This window comes from Schistocerca americana, chromosome 10, assembly GCF_021461395.2.
Source record: "Schistocerca americana isolate TAMUIC-IGC-003095 chromosome 10, iqSchAmer2.1, whole genome shotgun sequence".
Taxonomy (NCBI): domain Eukaryota; kingdom Metazoa; phylum Arthropoda; class Insecta; order Orthoptera; family Acrididae; genus Schistocerca; species Schistocerca americana.
The window spans coordinates 144,264,765-144,284,712 of record NC_060128.1 but is presented as its reverse complement, the minus strand read 5'-3'; the positions used below and the strand labels follow the sequence as shown (position 1 = coordinate 144,284,712).

Genomic DNA, 19,948 nt, shown 5'->3' with positions numbered 1-19,948 from the left:
GTGGAAGCACCCCAAATCACCAGTGAAGAAATATCCATGTTTGCGGCATCTGTGGGAAAGGTGGTGCTAACTGTGTTTTGGGATGCTACAGGGCCTATACTGGAAGACTACATACAGAATGGGAAAACCATAACAAAGACTAAAACTATGCATTGTGGAATAACAAACTTAAACCAGCAATATGCAGCAAACACCGAGATCTTTTGTCACAGAAAGCAGTGCTGTTGCACAGCAAAGCTCATCCTCACATGGCTCACCTCACCCTTGAAATCATCCAGAAATTGGGTTTCGGGCTGCTGGAACATCCTACTTACAGTCCAGATCTTGTACCAGCAGACTTTCATTCGTTTGGGCCACTAAAAGATGCTCTGTCAAGTCATCAATTCTCCAGAGACACAGACATGCAAGAATCAGTGCATCAGTGGCTTTGCAACCAACCAAAAACCTTCTTCTTGGCACGAATACACAAGCTAGTGGAGCACTGGACTAAATGCATTTCAAAGAAGGGGGACTATAATGAAAAATAATATGTAAATAAAACAGTATTTTCAAAGTAAAGTGCTTTCATGAAAAGTCTGGATAATTCTTAGCTTATCCTTGCACTATCTATTTTGCAATGCATGTATGAAGAAAAGCTGCACATATGGTCACAGGTTCATTTGGCCGATGAGAGAGAAAGAGTTACAGAGATGCTGAAAAAATTGGTCTGGTAGATGCTTCGTGATGGACACAAAATATCCCTTGAAAGCATACTTAGTAAGTTGTAAGAACCAGCTTGAGTGAGCAATCCCTAAATTTTACTCCTGTATGTATCACAAAGGCAAAATTAAACTAGTTATAGTGTGCACAGAGGTGTTCCAGCAGTCATTCTCCTTATACTCAATACACAAAAGGACATAATAAGGCCTAATAACTAGTACAACGTGAAGTAAACTATGTCATGCACTTAACAATAGTTTGAAAAGTATAGAAGTAGATTTAATGCTAAATGTTACTTCTAGAAATAAATATTTTTATCTTTATGACAGTTTGCTATTGCATTTTCAGGAAACTAAAGAAGATTCTGTCCTCTCCACCTCATAAAACAGCATTCTTGGAGGGAATGGATATGCTGCAATGACATTCTCACCTCGTGACCAGACAGTATGACAGTGACGTTCTGCCACAGCCTGTCAGTGGACACCTTGTACGTGACGAAGTACTTGAGCTGCTGGTGTAGGCGGTCCATGAAGCACGTACCAGGGGTGATGCAGTTCGAGTCAAACCGTGCCTCCGAAGGCAGCTTCTCACCCCTCTCGCGGGCGTTGCGCTCCAGAATTTCTGCCTCTTTGGCTGAACGAAATCTGTATACAAAGGCAAGTTGATTTAACACACTCCACTGTGCACAAAGAGACAATAGAAATACGCTGAACACAAGAGGAACACCTATCTTCTAGGTTGTTAACGCACACTAAGTGCAGCAGAACATATTGGACTCTGTCAAGTGCTGTTCCAAATTCATAGAGAAAATACATAAGTAGGCCTGTACAAAGTGAGGCCACACACCGTCAGGTGGCTTGAGGAGTATGGATGTAGATGTAGATATTACCAAGATCTCACCCTTTCTTTTTGTTACAATGACTTAATATTCATTATACGAACTGCCGCACATTTATGTTTGTAGAAATTTTTACAAAGATAAAGAAAATCTGTTTATCACCATCTTACTGTCAACTTCGTAGTGGAATTTCCTGAAAGACTAGAGGTTTAAGGAATACACACAAAGCGCAGAGTATCATCAACAAACCTATCAATTCAGACACCTACCTGAACACTATTACTGATCTTTGAACAGATGTTGTGTGTGCGCGCGCGCCCACACACACACACACACACACACACACACACACCTATTTCTATTTTCCTTTTTCTTTAATTGGTAGTATTATCTTTTTTGCTCAATAATTTCCCCTGTTACTTCTCTCTCTCTCTCTCTCTCTCTCTCTCTCTCTCTCTCTCTCTCAGCCCTCCTGTCTGATTTCTCCCCACCTTCCAGTAAGGTCATTATACTTCTAATTTACTTCTAATTTCTCTCCCCCACTTGATTTTACTTCTCACTCCATCCATCTATTATTTTTGTACCGACACAGTGCTTAATAACATGCAGGTCACCCCAGAACCCAATATGAAAGGGAACCCACATATTGAGAAGGTGGAACGAAACAAAGATGAAGCATATTGTATCACTACTATAAAAACTTGTAAAGCTGACAGCTACATACCATACTGATCAATGCACTTGTCAGTGATGTTCAACCAGTAAGAATACTTTCTTATATATGAGACCAGGCAGTCATAAAGGCTGCTTATTTTGCTTACTTGCACTTCATTATACCATATGGAATTGCTTCCTGGGGTCCACTACAGATACTTTTCAGTAAATCGACAGCAACAACTGAAATATGCCCAAGATAAAGATTGTGTAGCCAAATGCAGTATTAAGTCACCATTTAGTGACATGAATATTTTGATTCACTACCAGTCAGAACACTGTGAAGTTCAAACTTGTCAAAGATGAAAAAAAAAAAAAAAAAAAAAAAAAAAAGATAACAGTGACAGGTGTTGTGCAGAAATTGACCTTGCAGGGAAACTTCACAGGGACAAATTCTTCTGTCATTCCTGGAGGATGAACATGACTACAGAAACCACTGGACTGATAATGTGGAAGAAAACAAGTCTAGAAAACACTGAAGCTAACCACTGAGGAAAAGCCAATGGTTTTCTCTCTGAACACGAGGCTCTTCTAGACAGGAGTGCGAAAGAGAAAACGTGCCATACAGTTGTCACCAAAGAAGATGGTCCCCTGCACGAGGGGTTCTTCCGAGTCAATCATTGCTTCAATGCATAATAATTACCAATCAACAGTGTTCCTTGATGGCTTATGAAATTGCCACACACACTTGTTGCCATTCTGACAACTGAGCCACATGAGATGCCGGAGTCTACACAACACTAGGGCTCCCTATGTCGCTGCTGCAATTCGTGCTCCAGAACACAGCTAAACTATCTGTGTCCAGCAAAACTGTGGAACAATTGTTCCTTCAATTTCTGTCATGCTCAACCGAATTCTGCATCTTCTTCTGATGACATGTTTGTCACGTAGCAGCTTTTACCAGGCTGCCAGTGTTCATAGATACTTTTCCATTGCCAACCCAAGTAACACATTGTGTGTCAATATCTCTAACTATGCTACAGCTCTGGAAGGTAGCAATCAAATCTATGCCCTCGATCTGGAATGTACTGGCAGTTACTCCTGCTGAGGAATCGTCAAGTGACATTAAACTGACGACTGAGGCACGGGGGTAGATGATCGAGATATTAACGAAGCATGGGCTCTGCATTACTCACACTGATGGGGAGGGAGGGGGCAGTACTGTCAAAGACTTTTGAGAAGAGATTTACAACTACAGCCAGTCCTGTGACCTGAAAGACACCGGTTACTCATTCACTGCAGCTGAGACAGGGCGTACTTCATCTCGTGTGAACAGTTATTTTTGTGGTGATGAACATACTGAAGTCATTTTTTTCACTTTCCTGCGAGCAGCACAATACACTTCAGACACGGTGTGGCACCACTCCACGGATTGCCGTTTAGCTTCTGGTTCAAAGTGATGAACCCACGTTTCACAGCCTGTGACGATGTTCAACAAAAAAATTGTCACAATCAGCCTTGTAATGTGCAAGCAATTCTGCACATATGGTCCTTTGTTGTTGTTTATGGTCTTGTGTTAGGCACCAAGAAACTCAGCAGCCACAAACCTTTGAGTACCCAATTGGTGGACAAATGTGTCAGCACTACCAACACAGATGTCCAGTTGAGCAGTGAGGTGTGCGACTGATTTGTCAATCACTTTGAATGAGACTGTCTGCATGTTCCAACATTGCAGGAGTCACAGCTGCATTCAGCTGACCGGGACATGGGAGATCAGACAAGTCCGAGTGATCCCGTTGCGATGATGACAAATGCCTTGCCGTGCTTTTGTTCACTGCTACATCTCCGTAGACATTCTGCAAGCATCTATGAATATCTACAATGCTCCATCGAAAGAAACTCAATGACACCTCTCTGCTTGGAACACACCTCTGTTACAGACAACATTTTGAAGGCTATGTGTAGTGCCACTACCTATCGGAACTTCATGAAACTATAGGGGCTTAAGCAGGAATATTTTTCAATGTCACTCAAGAAATTCCAGTTCTTCCGACCGAATGTGTTGCATTATTTATGGAATGTCGCTCATTCACGTGTGGAAAGAGCGAGACATCTATCATATTGGTACTACATGGATAGCCTTATGTGACAGCTTATCTGTTCAGCATGCATAGCAGTCTTCCTGTTGCGTGCCTGTGACTTGACTCTCCTCTGCATGGCGAGTAGCAATCCTCCCTCTTCATAATACTGCTGTTAGAAACTACAGATACTTGAGGCTATTGGATTCCCATCACGAAAGCAGGGACCAATGTCATAATTCTTGTAAACCTGCACCAAATATCGACAGACCAATGTGGTCTTTAATATGTTTCAGTTGACAACTGTACATTTTCAGCTGATCAGTAATGCTTTTGCAAAGATTGATTTGGTCTCAATCTGTAAAAAATGTTTCATCCATAAACACTACCATGTCACTTTGCAGTTTTTGTACACACCCTACAGAAAACTGTGTTCAATTTTGAAAGCTTGTCAAAAGCCGTTGGTAGAGCAAAATGTGGAGGATGAAATGGGTTTGCACAATTTGCAACACACACCTTTGGCGGATCCCATTTGCACATTCCAAGCTGCTTCACAGTGCCATGTGGATAGCATGTTACTGCTGCGACAACGTTAGTTGCATTTATCTCATCAGTTGCTGTTCTTTCTTGTTGGTATATTTTATTCTTCTTTCTTCTTTGAAACTTCATACAATGTTTGAAAGGGCTGATTCTACATCTACATCCATACTCCACAAGCCACCTGACGGTGTGTGGCGGAGGATACCTTGAGTACCTCTATCGGTTCTCCCTTCTATTCCAGTCTCGTGTTGTTCGTGGAAAGGAGGATTGTCGGCATGCCTCTGTGTGGGCTCTAATCTCTCTGATTTTATCCTCATGGTCTCTTTGCGAGATATACGTAGGAGGGAGCAATATACTGCTTGACTCCTCCGTGAAGGTATGTTCTCGAAACTTCAACAAAAGCCCGTACCGAGCTACTGAGCGTCTCTCCTGCAGAGTCTTCCACTGGAGTTTATCTATCATCTCCGTAACGCTTTCGCGATTACTAAATGATCCTGTAACGAAGCGCGCTGCTCTCCGTTGGATCTTCTCAATCTCTTCTATCAACCGTATCTGGTACGGGTCCCACACTGCTGAGCAGTATTCAAGCAGCGGGCGAACAAGTGTACTGTAACCTACTTCCTTTGTTTTTGGATTACATTTCCTTAGGATTCTTCCAGTGAATCTCAGTGTGGCACCTGCTTTACCAACGATCAACTTTATATAATCATTCCATTTTAAATCACTCCTAATGTGTACTCCCAGATAATTTATGGAATTAACTGCTTCCAGTAGTTGACCTGCTATACTGTAGCTAAATGATAAGGGGCTGATTGTGAAAGTTTGGTACAATCAGTATACTTTCCTGCACACAACAGCTATGCTGCAACAACTTGATGATATTTGCCAAAAATGAAAACCATACACCCTTTCCTGACAGGCATATTCATTGTGAGTCACAAAATAGCTTCTTTAGTAAGTTTTTGAGTTGCTACAACAATAAAGCACAGCCTGACAGGCTTCAAGCATACAAGTAAACAGATGAACCGTACTTAATCACACATCTGATTACATTTGGTACAGTAGGGTAAACATTATGGGACATACTCTTCTTACAGCGGGACAGCTTGCAACTATTTGATCCAGTTCCACATGTCATGTCCCTGATGTCTTCTTCCAAAGACTATTTCAATGCTGCAGAAAAAAAAAAACAACACAGTCCATTTACAAAAACAGTTGGCGTCATAAAAAGGCAGACATAAATTTTTCAAATAACTTTTGTACGTCACAAAATTCACCATACTTGCCGCATAATTTAGCGAAAACTGCAGCTCGATATGTTTACAAGTTACGCATTTTGCTTAGCTGCCTCACCCTATACTGTGTTAACTCCTGAGATTGGCCAGCTGACATCAGTACTATAACAAGTTCTCCTGTAACTCATGCAAACAGTGTTGTCCTCATGCTGAAGATGTATCAGTGTCATATGTGGCCATAATTAATACATTAAAAACACCCTGAACTTTTTAAAAAGAGCTTGTAGCTAACCATTTGCACTATCCACTGTGAGGGTTAAGAACTGGGCTGAATTGCGTTCAGACACTAGGGGTGAAAAAGTTTGTGTCCTCACCAGCTATAAACAACAGAATGTGTTTACAATTAAAGTTGCTACCATTTTAATGATGAGTATATGACACAAAATATGTTATTTGTAGGAAGATGATATCCTCTACTCTCTCAAATATTTGTTATACATTTCATTATTTCTTTGAGCACTCTTTGGACAGCACTATGTCACAACAGCTATTTCATTACAATTACAGGACAATATGCCACAACTGGTGCCACCTTACACCACCAACCTGTTCAGTAAGTCACTCTGACAAATTTATTAATGCGCAACTTCCTGTGAGGAACTTCTGTGGTCATACAGAACACCATATTTCTACAACATGTGTGGTTACCAGGAGCGAGTTCTTGCAATATGTGTCTGTACAAATTCACTTAAGCCCTTTACACCAAAGCAAACATGCAACAGCGAATGAGAATTCTCTCTGGTTTACACGCTTAGTGCATGGCATTCAGCCATGTGCGGGTCGCATTCGCAAGTATTCCCCTGTGAACTGTTGGGCGTCTGTTTTAAAGCAAACTATCAAAGGAAGTTCCTGTCCTCTCCATTTCAATGCTTGCTTCAATGGCAGACACAGTGCGCTTGTTTTCCTGCAGTGTGCTGTGTTGTTTTTTTTTTCCATGTGAACTATTGTTGGAGTTGTTTATTGTAAGTGTTTTTGTGGTGAAACAGTGCTTCTGTAGACAGAAGAATACAGATCCCGCAGGTGATTGTGGAATCCTAAAGATCCAAAGTGGAAATACACTGAAAAAATAAAATTAAAAAATAATAAATAAATGAAAATGCTTGGTGAGAAATTGCTGAAGTGCTGGCAGTGCCAACAGGTGAAGTTAAGGACAAAATTAACTCACTACTATCTTCTCTTAGGTGTGAAAGGCCTAAACAACATACAGCATTGGGAATGGGTGGGGTCGAAAAATGTAATTCCAAATGGTTTGCCTTCAAACTGCTGTGATACAATATACTCTTTCTCCCTCTCCACATCTACAGATCCTGCGTAAGTGACAGATAATGTGGTCCACAAACTTTCTGGTATCATCAGTGTCCTGATTTTTTTTTATCTGCTTTAAGAGAAATGAAGGTCATTGAAATAAACAGACAGCTTAGGTTAATGTAAAACAAGAATACACATAAGACCTCATCGTTCCAGTGGTTTACATTCAAAGTATCTGTCTTAATGTCACAATTTTAGAAAATTTAAATACAGGAACAGAATAAATGAAAATTTTTTTCCCTGTTGTTTCTTGTACATTTTTACATTACATCACTCATTTTTAATGACTGTATTTCCCTTGCATTTACCTTTATAAAACTGCGGGTGTTTCACATAAGGCACTACATACTTCAGGAATTATTTGGAAAACAGATGCGGTTGATATACCACATAGATATTTGAGCTAAGAAATGCAGGGTTAGTGCTGGCCTGTCTTCTACTGATATGGATCATCAATAATTTGTGCCCATTGGTTCAGTTGCAGTTATAAGAAGATGAAAATTGTCCACCGACATGTGGGTGAAGTTTTGGAATAAAGCAAGTGATGGTTGCAGCTGCAAATCACTAATCAGAGCCCAACCACCGCTTCTTTCATGCCTGTGCAAAAATTCAGACACTCATATTTTTATGTGTGTCTGCCATTTTGCTTCCACATCCATCAGTGTGCTCATTATACACAATAAACCTAGTTGTATGTTCCTGGTTAAGCATATTTATAGGAACAATGTTTTAGCACCAAAAACCAAAACACGTTGAATGCTTTTTCCTTCCGTTTACTCTAGTGCAAATGCGTATTTGCAGGTACAATTCAATAAAGGTATGTGAAAGCAAACCCCGTGTGTATCGGTTGTGAATGTGCATTCACTCGTGTTCGCTTGAGTGTAAAGGTGGGCTTTACACGGTGACCCATGGGTCTGCATTTCAAATCAGACCCCCGTTTGATGTGAGCGATACCTACAGCTGCAGCAAATGACAACCAAGTAATTCCACTTGTTATTAGTCCTCTCCTACTTTCCAGCATTTTCTACCTTGTAACATTCCTTAAAATGTAATAACTAGACAAACCTTCGTCCACGCTGCTGGTTCATCTTTGCTCTAGGGGCTACACCATCCACAGCTAGGAAGAATAGTTTCTTTGGTTTGATCATACGAAACAATACCTAGAACAACAGAAAAACAGAATTAAGTTCAATAAATTCAATATAAAAACACACATTATTATCTGAAGCAGTACATACTTTTTGCATAATGGTAAGGTAGTTTTCTTTTCGACTAAAAACATTTCAATACGACTTTCATATGTTCTGCAATGAAAAGTGGGTTGTTTTCTCATTCAAAAAGCAAACTGATGCTCCAGCTGTACGTGCGGAACTGGTTAACAACACAGCCCTGGGAATTTTATGAGAGAGCCATTCACAGCCTTGCGTCACAATGGGGCATGTGTTTCAACAGCCAGGGTCAATACTTCTAACTTATAGGTAGTGGTTTCTGTAATAATGCCTCCGACTCATTTCTTTTCAAACGCCCCTTATACAAGTAGGACAGGAACTGCTAAATTGCGTGCAATATAATCTTTTTCCTCCTGACGTAGAAATTTGAAGGGAGGAAGGGGGATGGAATGAGTGTCCGCCAATCTGATGAGAAAATAAAAGTGCTAAAATACAAGTACATTACACAATCTGTTCCCCCACCCCCACTGGTGTCACAACTGACATGGCAATGGTGACTTACCACTTGATAAATTGGTCAAAAAGTGAGAAATATATCAAACAATTAGGCAATATAACAACCCACATTAAACATTTTGTACCTACTTTATATTTTCCAAATTTTCACTAAACTATACGTCTCAGGTGTTAAATCTAACACCCTGGTAGCCATTGTTATATGTTTCAGTGGAAATATTGACACATATCATAACCTGCACTTTAGCTACATGCAATACCATACTGGAACACCTTTCTTTAATTTCCAGTCAATGGTATTTACGTGAGAAATAGCATTAACCTCTTGTCAGTATCAGGCTGAATGTCAATTTTGACTACATGTAACACATTGTGGAGTTTGTCAGCTCCATACATCACTCATCGGGAGCCACACGTCCTGAAGCCCATTTCTCTTCTGGTTGGACTATATCAGCAAGATGAAGCTTAGTATTCTACACTGCAATGCTATCTGTTACGGCTGCAACTTCCTTCTATACTGAACATAAGTAGACGAAGGAAGCATAAAAGTATCTTTACAGCTGGATATACTTCCAAAAAATGAGGTGAGATATTATTAAACTTCTTGCCATGAGTAAGTCTAGGCATTACAACAAGAATAAACATTCTGCCTGCTAAGTTGTAACATTTTCAGTAAAAAATAAAAGAAAATAAACAATTCTCTGCTACAATGTATTATTAAAATATCCACAATTGATGTAATACTTAATAGTTTTGCAAAAACTCACTCTGGGAGAATCAACTACCTTCTCGATGTGGCCTATATTGTCTGCATGAAGCTAACATGCAGAAATTCTGTGAAAATATTGAACTTGCTGGTAGCACTCAGCTGATTTGTCTCACGACATCATCAAAAAGGCAGATTCATCAAAAACCAGCTAGCATAAAATATGCACCCTAACAACAATTTTAGTTATTTTTATAAAATCACATTTGTTGGGTTTGGTTGGCTGGGTGATTAAAGGGACCAGCTTACTAGGTTGTCCCTGTTTCATTAAACAAACAGGTCTACATGAGTGCACATCAGAGATGGCCTAGCTCGCAAGACCCAGGGGAAGAAAATTTCCACGGTCTACCAAAGGTCAACAAAGGCTAGACAAGGGACACAATAGAAGAAGAAGAGGATATAGGAAGAAAGGCAGGCAAGGTACCCTACCTAGAGAGCACTCAGAAGCACCTAAAAACAGAATACGCCCACCACCAGTTACCAGAGGTGCCCCACTCAGAAACTGCCTAGGAAAGACTAGCAACAAGGATTGGGCAAGAGAAGCACAGATAAACATAAGAAAAACAAGTTGAACAGACCACAAGAGAGGGGAGGGAGGAAAAGTAAAAGGTGGCAGCAGAGTGCTCTGCCAACCCCTCAATGGGCTAATAGGTAAAGTAGCTCTCCCTTATAGAAAGGGGTAAAAGCCCTCTTCACGAATAAAATGTAAAACTAAGTTAGCCACGGAGGCATCGCCTCCTAACACCAAGAGCAGTGAGTCAGGGAGATCGAGTGTACACCACAGGGCGGCTAGGTTGGGACAGTCTAACAAAATGTGCACCACCATCAAACAGGAACCACAACAACAGAACCATGGGTATTCGCGATTAAGGAGATGACCAAGAGTCAGCCAAGTATGGATGATGCAGAGCCGGCAGAGTCATTGTGAAAGGGGATCCCAATAGCTTCATAGTCTCCTTTATCACCCATAGTTTGTTTGGTGAAGTCAGAATGACCATTCCATATCCAGAACTGTAAAAAATGATGGGGTAATAACGATCGGAGGTCTGCTTCTGGAAATATCAATCTCAAGAGTCAGCTTAGTGGTAGCCATTTAGGTGAATTTATCAGCGAGTTCATTCCCTGTGATCTCAATGTGGCTCAAGATCCAGACAAAGGTCACTGGGCATCCACACTGTTCAAGGGCATATGAGGCATACTGGATAGCCAAGACCAAAGAATGGCAAGGGTAACACTGGTCAAGAGCTTGCAAACTGCTCAAGGATTCACTGTGGCTGACAAAGGACTCACCGGTGGAGGAACGAGTATGCTCAAGAGCACGAGAGAGGCAACCATCTCCACAGTGGAAACACTACAGCCCTCCAGCAAGGAGCTCAGTTCAGTATGTCCGGCATGAGTATATGCGGGGCCACATGATCAGCAACCATCGAGCCATCAGTGTAAACTACTTCTGAAACTCAGGATGCACCAAGGATGGAGAAAAATTGATGGTGGGGGGGCCTCGGGCTGAACTGAGTCTTTCGGACCCTGTGATAGGTCAACACAAAGCTGTGGCCAAGGGATGCACCATGGAGGTGTACAGGAGTGGGCCTGGAGGACGTGTTGCAGAGGAATCAACTGGTATACAGAGAGGGAGGGCTGGATGTGGATTGCGATCATAATCCCTGATCTGGATTGCTGCTGTGGGAGATGGATTTCCATGTTTGGAGAGAGGAGATGGTAGTTCAGATGCTTAAGGAATGTGTACAGTATACTTGACAAGCTTTTGTTGTTGCCTGATCGACAATGGAGGGACCGCGACCTCCACAAGTAAGTTGTTCACAGGGCTAGTTTGAAAGGCTCCTGTCACAAGTTGAACCCCACAGTGGTGTATCAGACCAATTATCCGCAATGCTGAGGGTGATGCTGAACCGTATGCCAGACTCTAACAATGAAGTCAGAACTGTATCAGGGCATTGTAAAGCTGCAGAAGGGTAGTGCAATCTGCACCCCATCCGATGTTACTCGGGCAGCGAAATGTATTAAGGTGCAGCCAGCACTTTCGCTTAAGCTGGCGAAGATGGAGAATCAACATCAACCGGGCATCGAAGACCAGTCATAAAAAGCAATAAGTCTCCATCACACTGAGCAGTTGGTCATCAAAGTAAAGGTTAGGTTGTGGGTGAATGGTATGATGTTGACGGAACTGCATGGCACAATTCTTGGTGACTGAAAACTGAAAGCCTTGAGTGAGGGACCATGGCGGCACCTTTCATATGGCACCTTTCAGTTGATGTTCAGTGATACCCACACTAAAGGAGCAATAGTAAAGGCAAAAGTCGTCAGTATATAAGGAGAGTAATGCTGAGGACCCCACAACAGCTGCTAAACTGTTGTTGGCTACTAGAAAGAGAGGGACACTCAGTAGAAAGCCCTGCAGGCCTCATTCTCTTGGATACGGGAAGGGGGGGGGGGGGGGAGGGTTTACAGTGGGAAGCACCAACTCGAACCCAGAAAGTACAGTGTGATAAGAAGTCCTAGAAGGCAGACTCTAGGTAAACCAGATTATCAGTAGCTGAACAGCCTGGGACGGAGCCAGAAAACCTTGAGGTTCAAGGAGTCAACACAGTCGCTGGCTCATCAGCTGTGCAAGCAACTTGCAGAGAACATTGGTGTGGCTAATTTGGCCATAACAGTTCACCTATAGAGAGTGCTTATCCCGTTTCAGTACTGGGATGATGATACTTTCTTATGACTGCGATGGAAACCTGCCCTCGCTCCAGATGCAATTAAAGATGGCAAGGATATGACACTGACAATCCACCGATAAGTATTTGATCAGTTGGTTGTGGATGTGATCTGACCGTGGGGCTGTATCAAGGGAGTGGGCTAGGACACTAACGAATTCCCATTCACAGAATGGAGCATTATGCGGCTCCAGGTGGCATGCAGTAAAAGATAACTGCTTTTGCTCCACCCACTGTTATAGGACATGAAAGGCATGTTAATAATTCTCAGACGCTGTGGCTCAAGAATACTGCAGGGCAAAATGTTCGGTGACAGAGTCTGGGTCCACGTAGACATTGCTATTCAAGGTAGTATCACATATACTTGCAGGTGTCTGGTCTCTGCAGAGACATCTGATCTTTGCCCAAACCTATGAAGGAGAGATACGTGATTTGCACTTCTGTCATTTTATTATGTGTTGGGCCAGGGGCATGAAGCCACTTAAAGGCAGTGGAGTGCTCCATTGATAGATGCTGCTTATGGTATTTGAGAACCCGCCTACAATCTCTAATGGCCTCTGCAATTTCTGATTACTACTAATGTAATATCTTCTGTCAGGAAGGAATAGAAGATCACCAATTCAGCTGCAGAAAGGATGGCTGTAGTTGTATTCTGGACTCCCTAGTTGATATCTCCATCCGGTGGGGAGCCTTAGTCAGCACTGTTGAGAGCCCATATGGGTAGGAGTTACCACCTTCAGATCTCAATGGACAGTTTAACAAGAATAAAGATTATTACTAGCGATCTTGGCAAAGGAGTTTATCTTCTCTAACCTCCGCAAATTATCGAAAAACTGAACAAAAATTATTGCAGAAAAGCAAGAAAACACTTGACTGTGTCAATACGTAATGTATGACAGAATGATGCACTTTGCATCACATATTGACTACAACACAATACGTCACCAAAGAAGGTCTGTCAGAAATCACATGATGTAAAAATGGTATCACATTTCTTTAAAATGCACAGAAAACGAAGCAATACATAATGTGCACCCTAAAACGATATGCACCAGTGGAAATCAAGGGGACAAAAACTGTAAATTTGCACCTACAAAACAACCGGAACATTTGTGAAACAAACATTGGTAGTAAATACAAAAGCCTACTGGTTTCTTTAATATTTATCCAAATCCAATAACATCTGTTATTAATAGTTAATATGCGCAGCTATGAACAGAAGTTGTACAGCATAGGAACACCACAAAAAAAGTAGGTAGAAATGTTTGATGATTTACATGCGATTGCACAATCTACAATAATAAAAACATTGATTATAAAAGGTAAACCAGAGTCACGATATAGAACAATAAACAGAAACTTACCTCGATATAATGGAATATATCTTTAAATATTTTCTCTTCTGTAATCCGAAAATGAGGATCAAAGTCATTTGGGTGTGAGCATGTGTGAATGATTCCATTCATGTCAAGATATAAGTTGTCAAAATCTGGTATCTGCAAAACAGAGGCAAATATATGCAAAACAAAATAATGTCACTAGGATTGCCAAAGTATTAAGTTCAACTAAAACAAAACATCGACAAGTTCAGGTATTCATGGCTACAGTGCCAAGTTATGATTGAAATTCAATACTTTCTGTTATTAACAGAAAATAAATGTCCGTTCACCGATACGAATAACACTTCGAAGAAGAAAATTTCAATTTGTCAGTGCACTACGCGAATAAATACATTATTTACAAATTTCTGATAACCTAAACAACGTAACGAAAACACATTACATTTCTTCTAAATTATGATCCTACCTGGTACTCCTTCACAATTTCGCTTAGACAAGGGTATCTTTCACTAATCCATCTAAAAAACTTAGGGACACCCATTTTTTTCTACTAAAATTTAAAACGCTACAACACCACAATATCAGCTGCTTACACAACTGTTTATATTCCACATTTTCAACGATTCACTGTAAGAGCAAGATAGCCAACATTAGCTGAATCAACGGTTATTTGAATGACGTTTCTTTCAACAACGAGTTTGTTTTCGCGTCCATCCGCAGCAATCACAGAAATATTCGTTTTGTAAGTAAAAACCGTCTTTTTCTCGCTGCAATGTATTTTATTTGTTTCAGATGCGACTCGCCTTTTACTTTAAGACATTTTCAGTGGAATTTTGGTTGGCTCTGCGCTTACTCTGAGTAGGCCACATGCTGGTGGTCGCACTATAACTTCACTTACGAAGTATAAGGAAAATATGCTTGTGTTTTGTAAGTGAAGTTACAGTGCATCCTCTAGTCTAGCATGTGACCAGATGAGAGGAAATGCAGATGCCAGCTAAAACAATCGAATAACTATTCCACTGAAGATGACTTCAAGTAAAAGGCGAAACGCGTCTGAAACAAATGCAATACATTTCAGCAAGAAAAAGGCGGGTTTTATGTACAAAACGGACATTTGTTTCTCCCTGAAAGTAAATTTTGAACCGAGGAGTGTACCGTTTTGGTTGGTCATATCGAACGCTCCGCAACGGTTAATGTTTAGCCACATAGTCTACCAGTGTTATTCTTCGTAAACATCACAGCATTGTTGAATGCTGTGTTCAAGCACTAAGTAAATGCTCGTAATCTGTGTAATTGCAATGAATTTCACTGTCAACATTTTCATGTAGGTATCCGGTATATTCTTCCGTTCCTCGTACTTTCTATCGCGTTTTTCATTTTCGGCAATCCTATTCATAGTTTAAGTTCCAACATCATTCTTTCTGATGATGTGTAGGGTGACCCGACGGTTAGGGCTGTGGGTTATGTTGGTGACAATTTGCCTGTTCGGGTATGGGTTGACGAAGTCAACAAAGATTAAAATGAATTAGATGTACGGTACTTTTCGTTTCACAGAGCCTTAGTGAGGAGATCTCAAGGATGTAGAACAAATCAGAAAACAAGTATACACAACATATATTTACAAAGAAAAAAGATATGCTAATGTACCCTCCATAGATGCCAGTTGAAATACTCTTCAAACTCTATGGCTGCCAGAACAGCCACTTTCAGCAAGTTGCTAATTGTAAGACCTGCAGGCATCCACACTGAATGCACAACGTGATACCTCTCAACCCGTGCTGCTATTTCCCTAAGGGTTGCCATTTTTAGTGCTGACAATTAATAGAACTTTACCAGTACCCTTTTGCATTTGTCTCCCCTTGACACAAGACAGTTGGTACCTCAACAGGCAAAGTGAATCTCTCAGACTCAGTTTTAATTAAAAGCAGCGCCTTGAACTTGTTGGTTAGGGGGATAGGGTAATACCCTGACTCCTCTCTAGCCCCTGTCTCCCATGTACAGGGACCCTAGACCCACCACTGCAACTGCCAGCCGTAGAGGCTGGCAATGACTGCGGGCAGTTGCGGCAAAGCAACGGAACATTTGTCGTCGTAACTGCTCGGCAGTCAGCGGTCGTGACGTCATCGCGACTGCCGCGTCTCGTCCGCTGCAGAAGCAGTCAAGCAGTTGGGCCCCGACTGCCAGGTGTGTGACGACTGCAGAAATCAACGACGCGCTGTGTCGAAGAAAGGTTTTTCACGATGACGACGACGAACAGTTAGTGGAGTATGTGAGCAGCTACTCAATACTGTACAATCATAAGCATACAGATTTCAGAAATGTGATGGCAAAGGATAAGGTGTGGAAGAAGATAGGAGAAGCAATGAAAAAAGATGGTAAATGTTTTGCATATACACATTCATTTATTTATGTTTTTTTCCTACTGTGACAAATTGTACAGTATGGAGGCTACAACAATGCTTCCATTCTTTCTGTCTCCAAACGATTACAACAATAGTCGTTACGAGTAGTAGCAATACTTTATTTCCTTTATTTGAGCCTTAGTTCTTTTCCAGGTTGTAATCATGGATTTGTAGGTTCACAGAAGTAATTCTTAAATGTATCTCGTACCTGAAACCCTTCAGCTTGGTAGAATCCTCCTGTTCGGGGCAGGGGAATAATGTTCTGTGGTAAACTCATGTCATGGTCAAGTTCATAAAAAGGTCGTCCTCTTTTTTCTAAATAGGCATCCCTGAGGAAATTGTGTAGACAGCAACAAGCTGTAACGAGTTTATCACATGTGTTAGGTTGCAGATTCAGAGTTGTGTAGAACACTCGAAATACCTGACACAGAAGTCCAAAAGCGTTTTCAGAAACCCGGCGCGCTCGTGACAATTTATTGTTGAAGGTCGCTTTTGATTTATCTTGCTGGGCAGATGACCAAGTGTACGGCTTGAGAATATGCTTTCGCAAGAGGAATGCCTCGTCGCCTGCTATAACAAATGGCATCTTGATTTAAGTTAATGGAAGCTCTTCATCTGCTGGAAACACATCTCCTTTCATGATCATTTTCCCCACTGCCGACTTATTAAATATGCCACTGTCTCCTTCCTTCCCATATGAACCTACGTCTGTCGCAACGAATTTACAGTTCACATCAACCAATGCCAAAAGTACGATGGAGAAGTGCCCTTTGTAATTCCAGAAAAGGGAACCACTTTTTCCAGGGCACTGTATCCTTATATGTTTCCCATCAATCGCAGCACAGCAGTTAGGGAAACCCCAAAGAGTGTAGAATTCTTTCGCACCTTCCCTGAAAGATTCTCGAGATGGAGGAGGCAGGAAGATAGGTGCCAAGTGTTGGCACATAACTTCTACTGTTTCACGAACTATGATGCTCACGTAGCTTGGTGATGTCCAAAAACCATATCCAAGGGACATGAAACTCTCCCCTGTAGCTAGAAACCTGTAACACAAACCATAATTATTATTAATACATGACACATAAATAATATGTGTACTGTCTGCTATCGGGTTCCCCTAAATGGCAGGCAGCACCGCATAACAGCTACGCTATGAGGGAACCAAACCAACAGTCAAACAGGCGAAGACATCAGGTAAACACGCCGAAGATTCCAGTCGATTAATAGGAACCTTTCCTTGCAGAGGTCGCCCCGACATATCCGACCACGGATTCCTACGCCGGGTTTCTATTGGCTCCAGCTCACTATATAGGCCCGGCCGGTCAAAGGCAGACCAGTCTTCGTCCGCTGCTAATGGCAAGCGCTATAGTAGAGTCTCCGAGAAGATATCACCGAAGCCGCTGTACTGCACCGCCGATCGAAGTACCAGCCGACTGAGAGGAACCACATCTCCGGCTAGATCGACGGACGTCTACATCTATTGTACAGCCAGGTATTGTATTGTAGAAGAAGTTACGTTCAATAAACTGTTGGAGAATACAACAATATGTCTTGTCCTAATTACACAGCTAAACAAATATCGTTCCGTTTTAGGTAACCAGTGTAAGAAGAGATGGGAAGACATCAGAGATAACTACTGGAAAACAGGTTCTGCAGCACCAAGTTCAACAACAAAATGGGCGTTTTTCAACAGACTAGGCTTTTTGAGAGATGTAGAAAGGGAGCGGTCGTCTTTTTGTAGTGTTCCGCTGATGGAGCCAACAGGTATTGAAGGACTGTTATCTGATGAAGACGGACAAAATGCCAATGAAACAGGGCCTGACACTCCACAAGCCATTGCTTCCTTGTCCTCTAATGACGCACCTGCTGCCAACTGTTCCACCTCAGCTCACAGATCGAGGAAAACACACTGGGATTCAATCAACCGAAGTGGCCAACAACGATTGGAATTGCTGCAGCACTTGGCTAATAATCGGGAGCCGGAAGATTATGTGGGGCAGTTCATGAGAAGCATCGCAGCGTCCATTAGGAAACTACCACGTCACTTCATTAATAAAGCGAAAATTGACATTTTAAGCTACGTTACGGTACTTGACAGTTCTTCAGAATCATCTCTTGTGCCACTACCTGTCAGCATCAACCCTTCCAGCTCGTCTTCCCTTTCATCCCCGTTCGAACGAACTTCATCAGTTGGAGACGATACGTACACTTTCACCCCATTAATAAACATCGAACCACAAGCAGGTGATATTACTTTTGAAAATAATTACTAATCATAATGTAAACATAGTGTAAAGACAATGCAAAAATAAACAACGAACTGTACAGGCCCTGAGTCGTTTCCAAATAAACCTATTATTTTAATAGAAATTTATGTTATTTCATAGAGATACAAAATTATGCATTTTAAACCATTGTTGATGATTATGTATGTTTTTATACATATACTTACCATAAAGTTACTGCCATTTTTTCGTCGGCTTCTATTGGAGTTTGCACTGCACTGGTAGCTGTTCCTGCTATATCTTCTTTCACCAGACTTAAAACAAAATCGAACTGAGATGGGTTAAGTCTAAAGAAATTTCTGAACCTCTCTTCATCGTTTCGCAAGTGACCGGTTACTAAGTTAGCATAAATTCCTTCACTTTTTCGTGTTTGGAAAATGCTGAGGGGACAAGCATTGCAATAATTTCCTCTTCTTCTTCCTCGTCCACCACAAGACCTAGAATGGTATTAGCATCCATGTTGCGAACTCGCGTGCGTGTTCCTTTCACACAGGTAACTCACTGACTGGCGTGGCTGCTGCGGTCAGCAGTCTCAACGAAATACACAGGCAGTGACGGTCGCCATTTATGGGTGGCAGTTACTGTCCTTTAGAGGATATTAGCCACAGGAGAGGACAGTACTTGGTGTACTTTTGATACAAAATTGTTAAAGCTTTTGTGGCCACTTGTTGACAAAATGCCTGTTGGCTTCTGTCTCAGGTTCTTCTGATGATTTTTCTGACATTTCGCCAGCATGAATGGCTTGCATTGTTAAAGTTTAATCTTCCATTACTGGTGCCGGACTGGAACTGAGCTCGCGGCTGCGAACTATATGTACCTGATGCATCATTGTCCAGGGGCTTCTCTGCGGTCATTTCCGGCGTGGTTCTCCTCTTGTTATCTGTGACGGTCGTTCGCTGCAGCACAGGAAGCCAGGACGCGTTTACCTTTAGACTTTCTTCTTTCTTGTTGAAGCTATTTTCACGTTTGTGTATTTCTGTAGTTTCTCAGAACAAGCAGGTGTGATAGTTCTTCTCTACAGCCAGAACTTCTGTGTCAGCGAATTTTACTATGTGGTCGGTCTCACACAACGTGTGCTCTGCCACAACCGATTTCTCGACCTGTCCCAACCTGCAGCGTCACTTACATTCTGTGATCACGGTGTTGGTTGATGGTCCAGTCATTCCAACATAAACTTTTCCGCACGTGCATGGTATGCGGTGTATTCCTGACATTGTAAGTGGGTCCATTGCCAATCTGAGACACTGTTTGATTTTCTTTGTCAGTTTGTAAATAATCTTTACGCCGTGATTTCGCAATATACGGCTGATCTTGTCTGTCACTCTGGGAATG

General features: G+C 41.7%; 1 protein-coding gene across 1 annotated transcript in view; it reads right to left on the bottom strand.

Annotated features, from left to right (window-relative positions):
• LOC124552402 (5'-3' exoribonuclease 1) overlaps positions 1 to 14,558 on the bottom strand; it is a 183,738-nt gene extending 169,180 nt beyond the window's left edge. The window contains exons 1-4 of the mRNA XM_047126666.1: positions 14,396 to 14,558; positions 13,954 to 14,085; positions 8,478 to 8,572; positions 1,130 to 1,343 (exon numbers count right to left, since the gene is read on the bottom strand). Coding sequence (XP_046982622.1) covers positions 1,130 to 1,343; positions 8,478 to 8,572; positions 13,954 to 14,085; positions 14,396 to 14,470 — 516 coding nt within the window. The 5' untranslated portion in view covers positions 14,471 to 14,558. The remainder of the gene's footprint in view (positions 1 to 1,129; positions 1,344 to 8,477; positions 8,573 to 13,953; positions 14,086 to 14,395) is intronic.
• Positions 14,559 to 19,948: the final 5,390 nt, after the last annotated feature.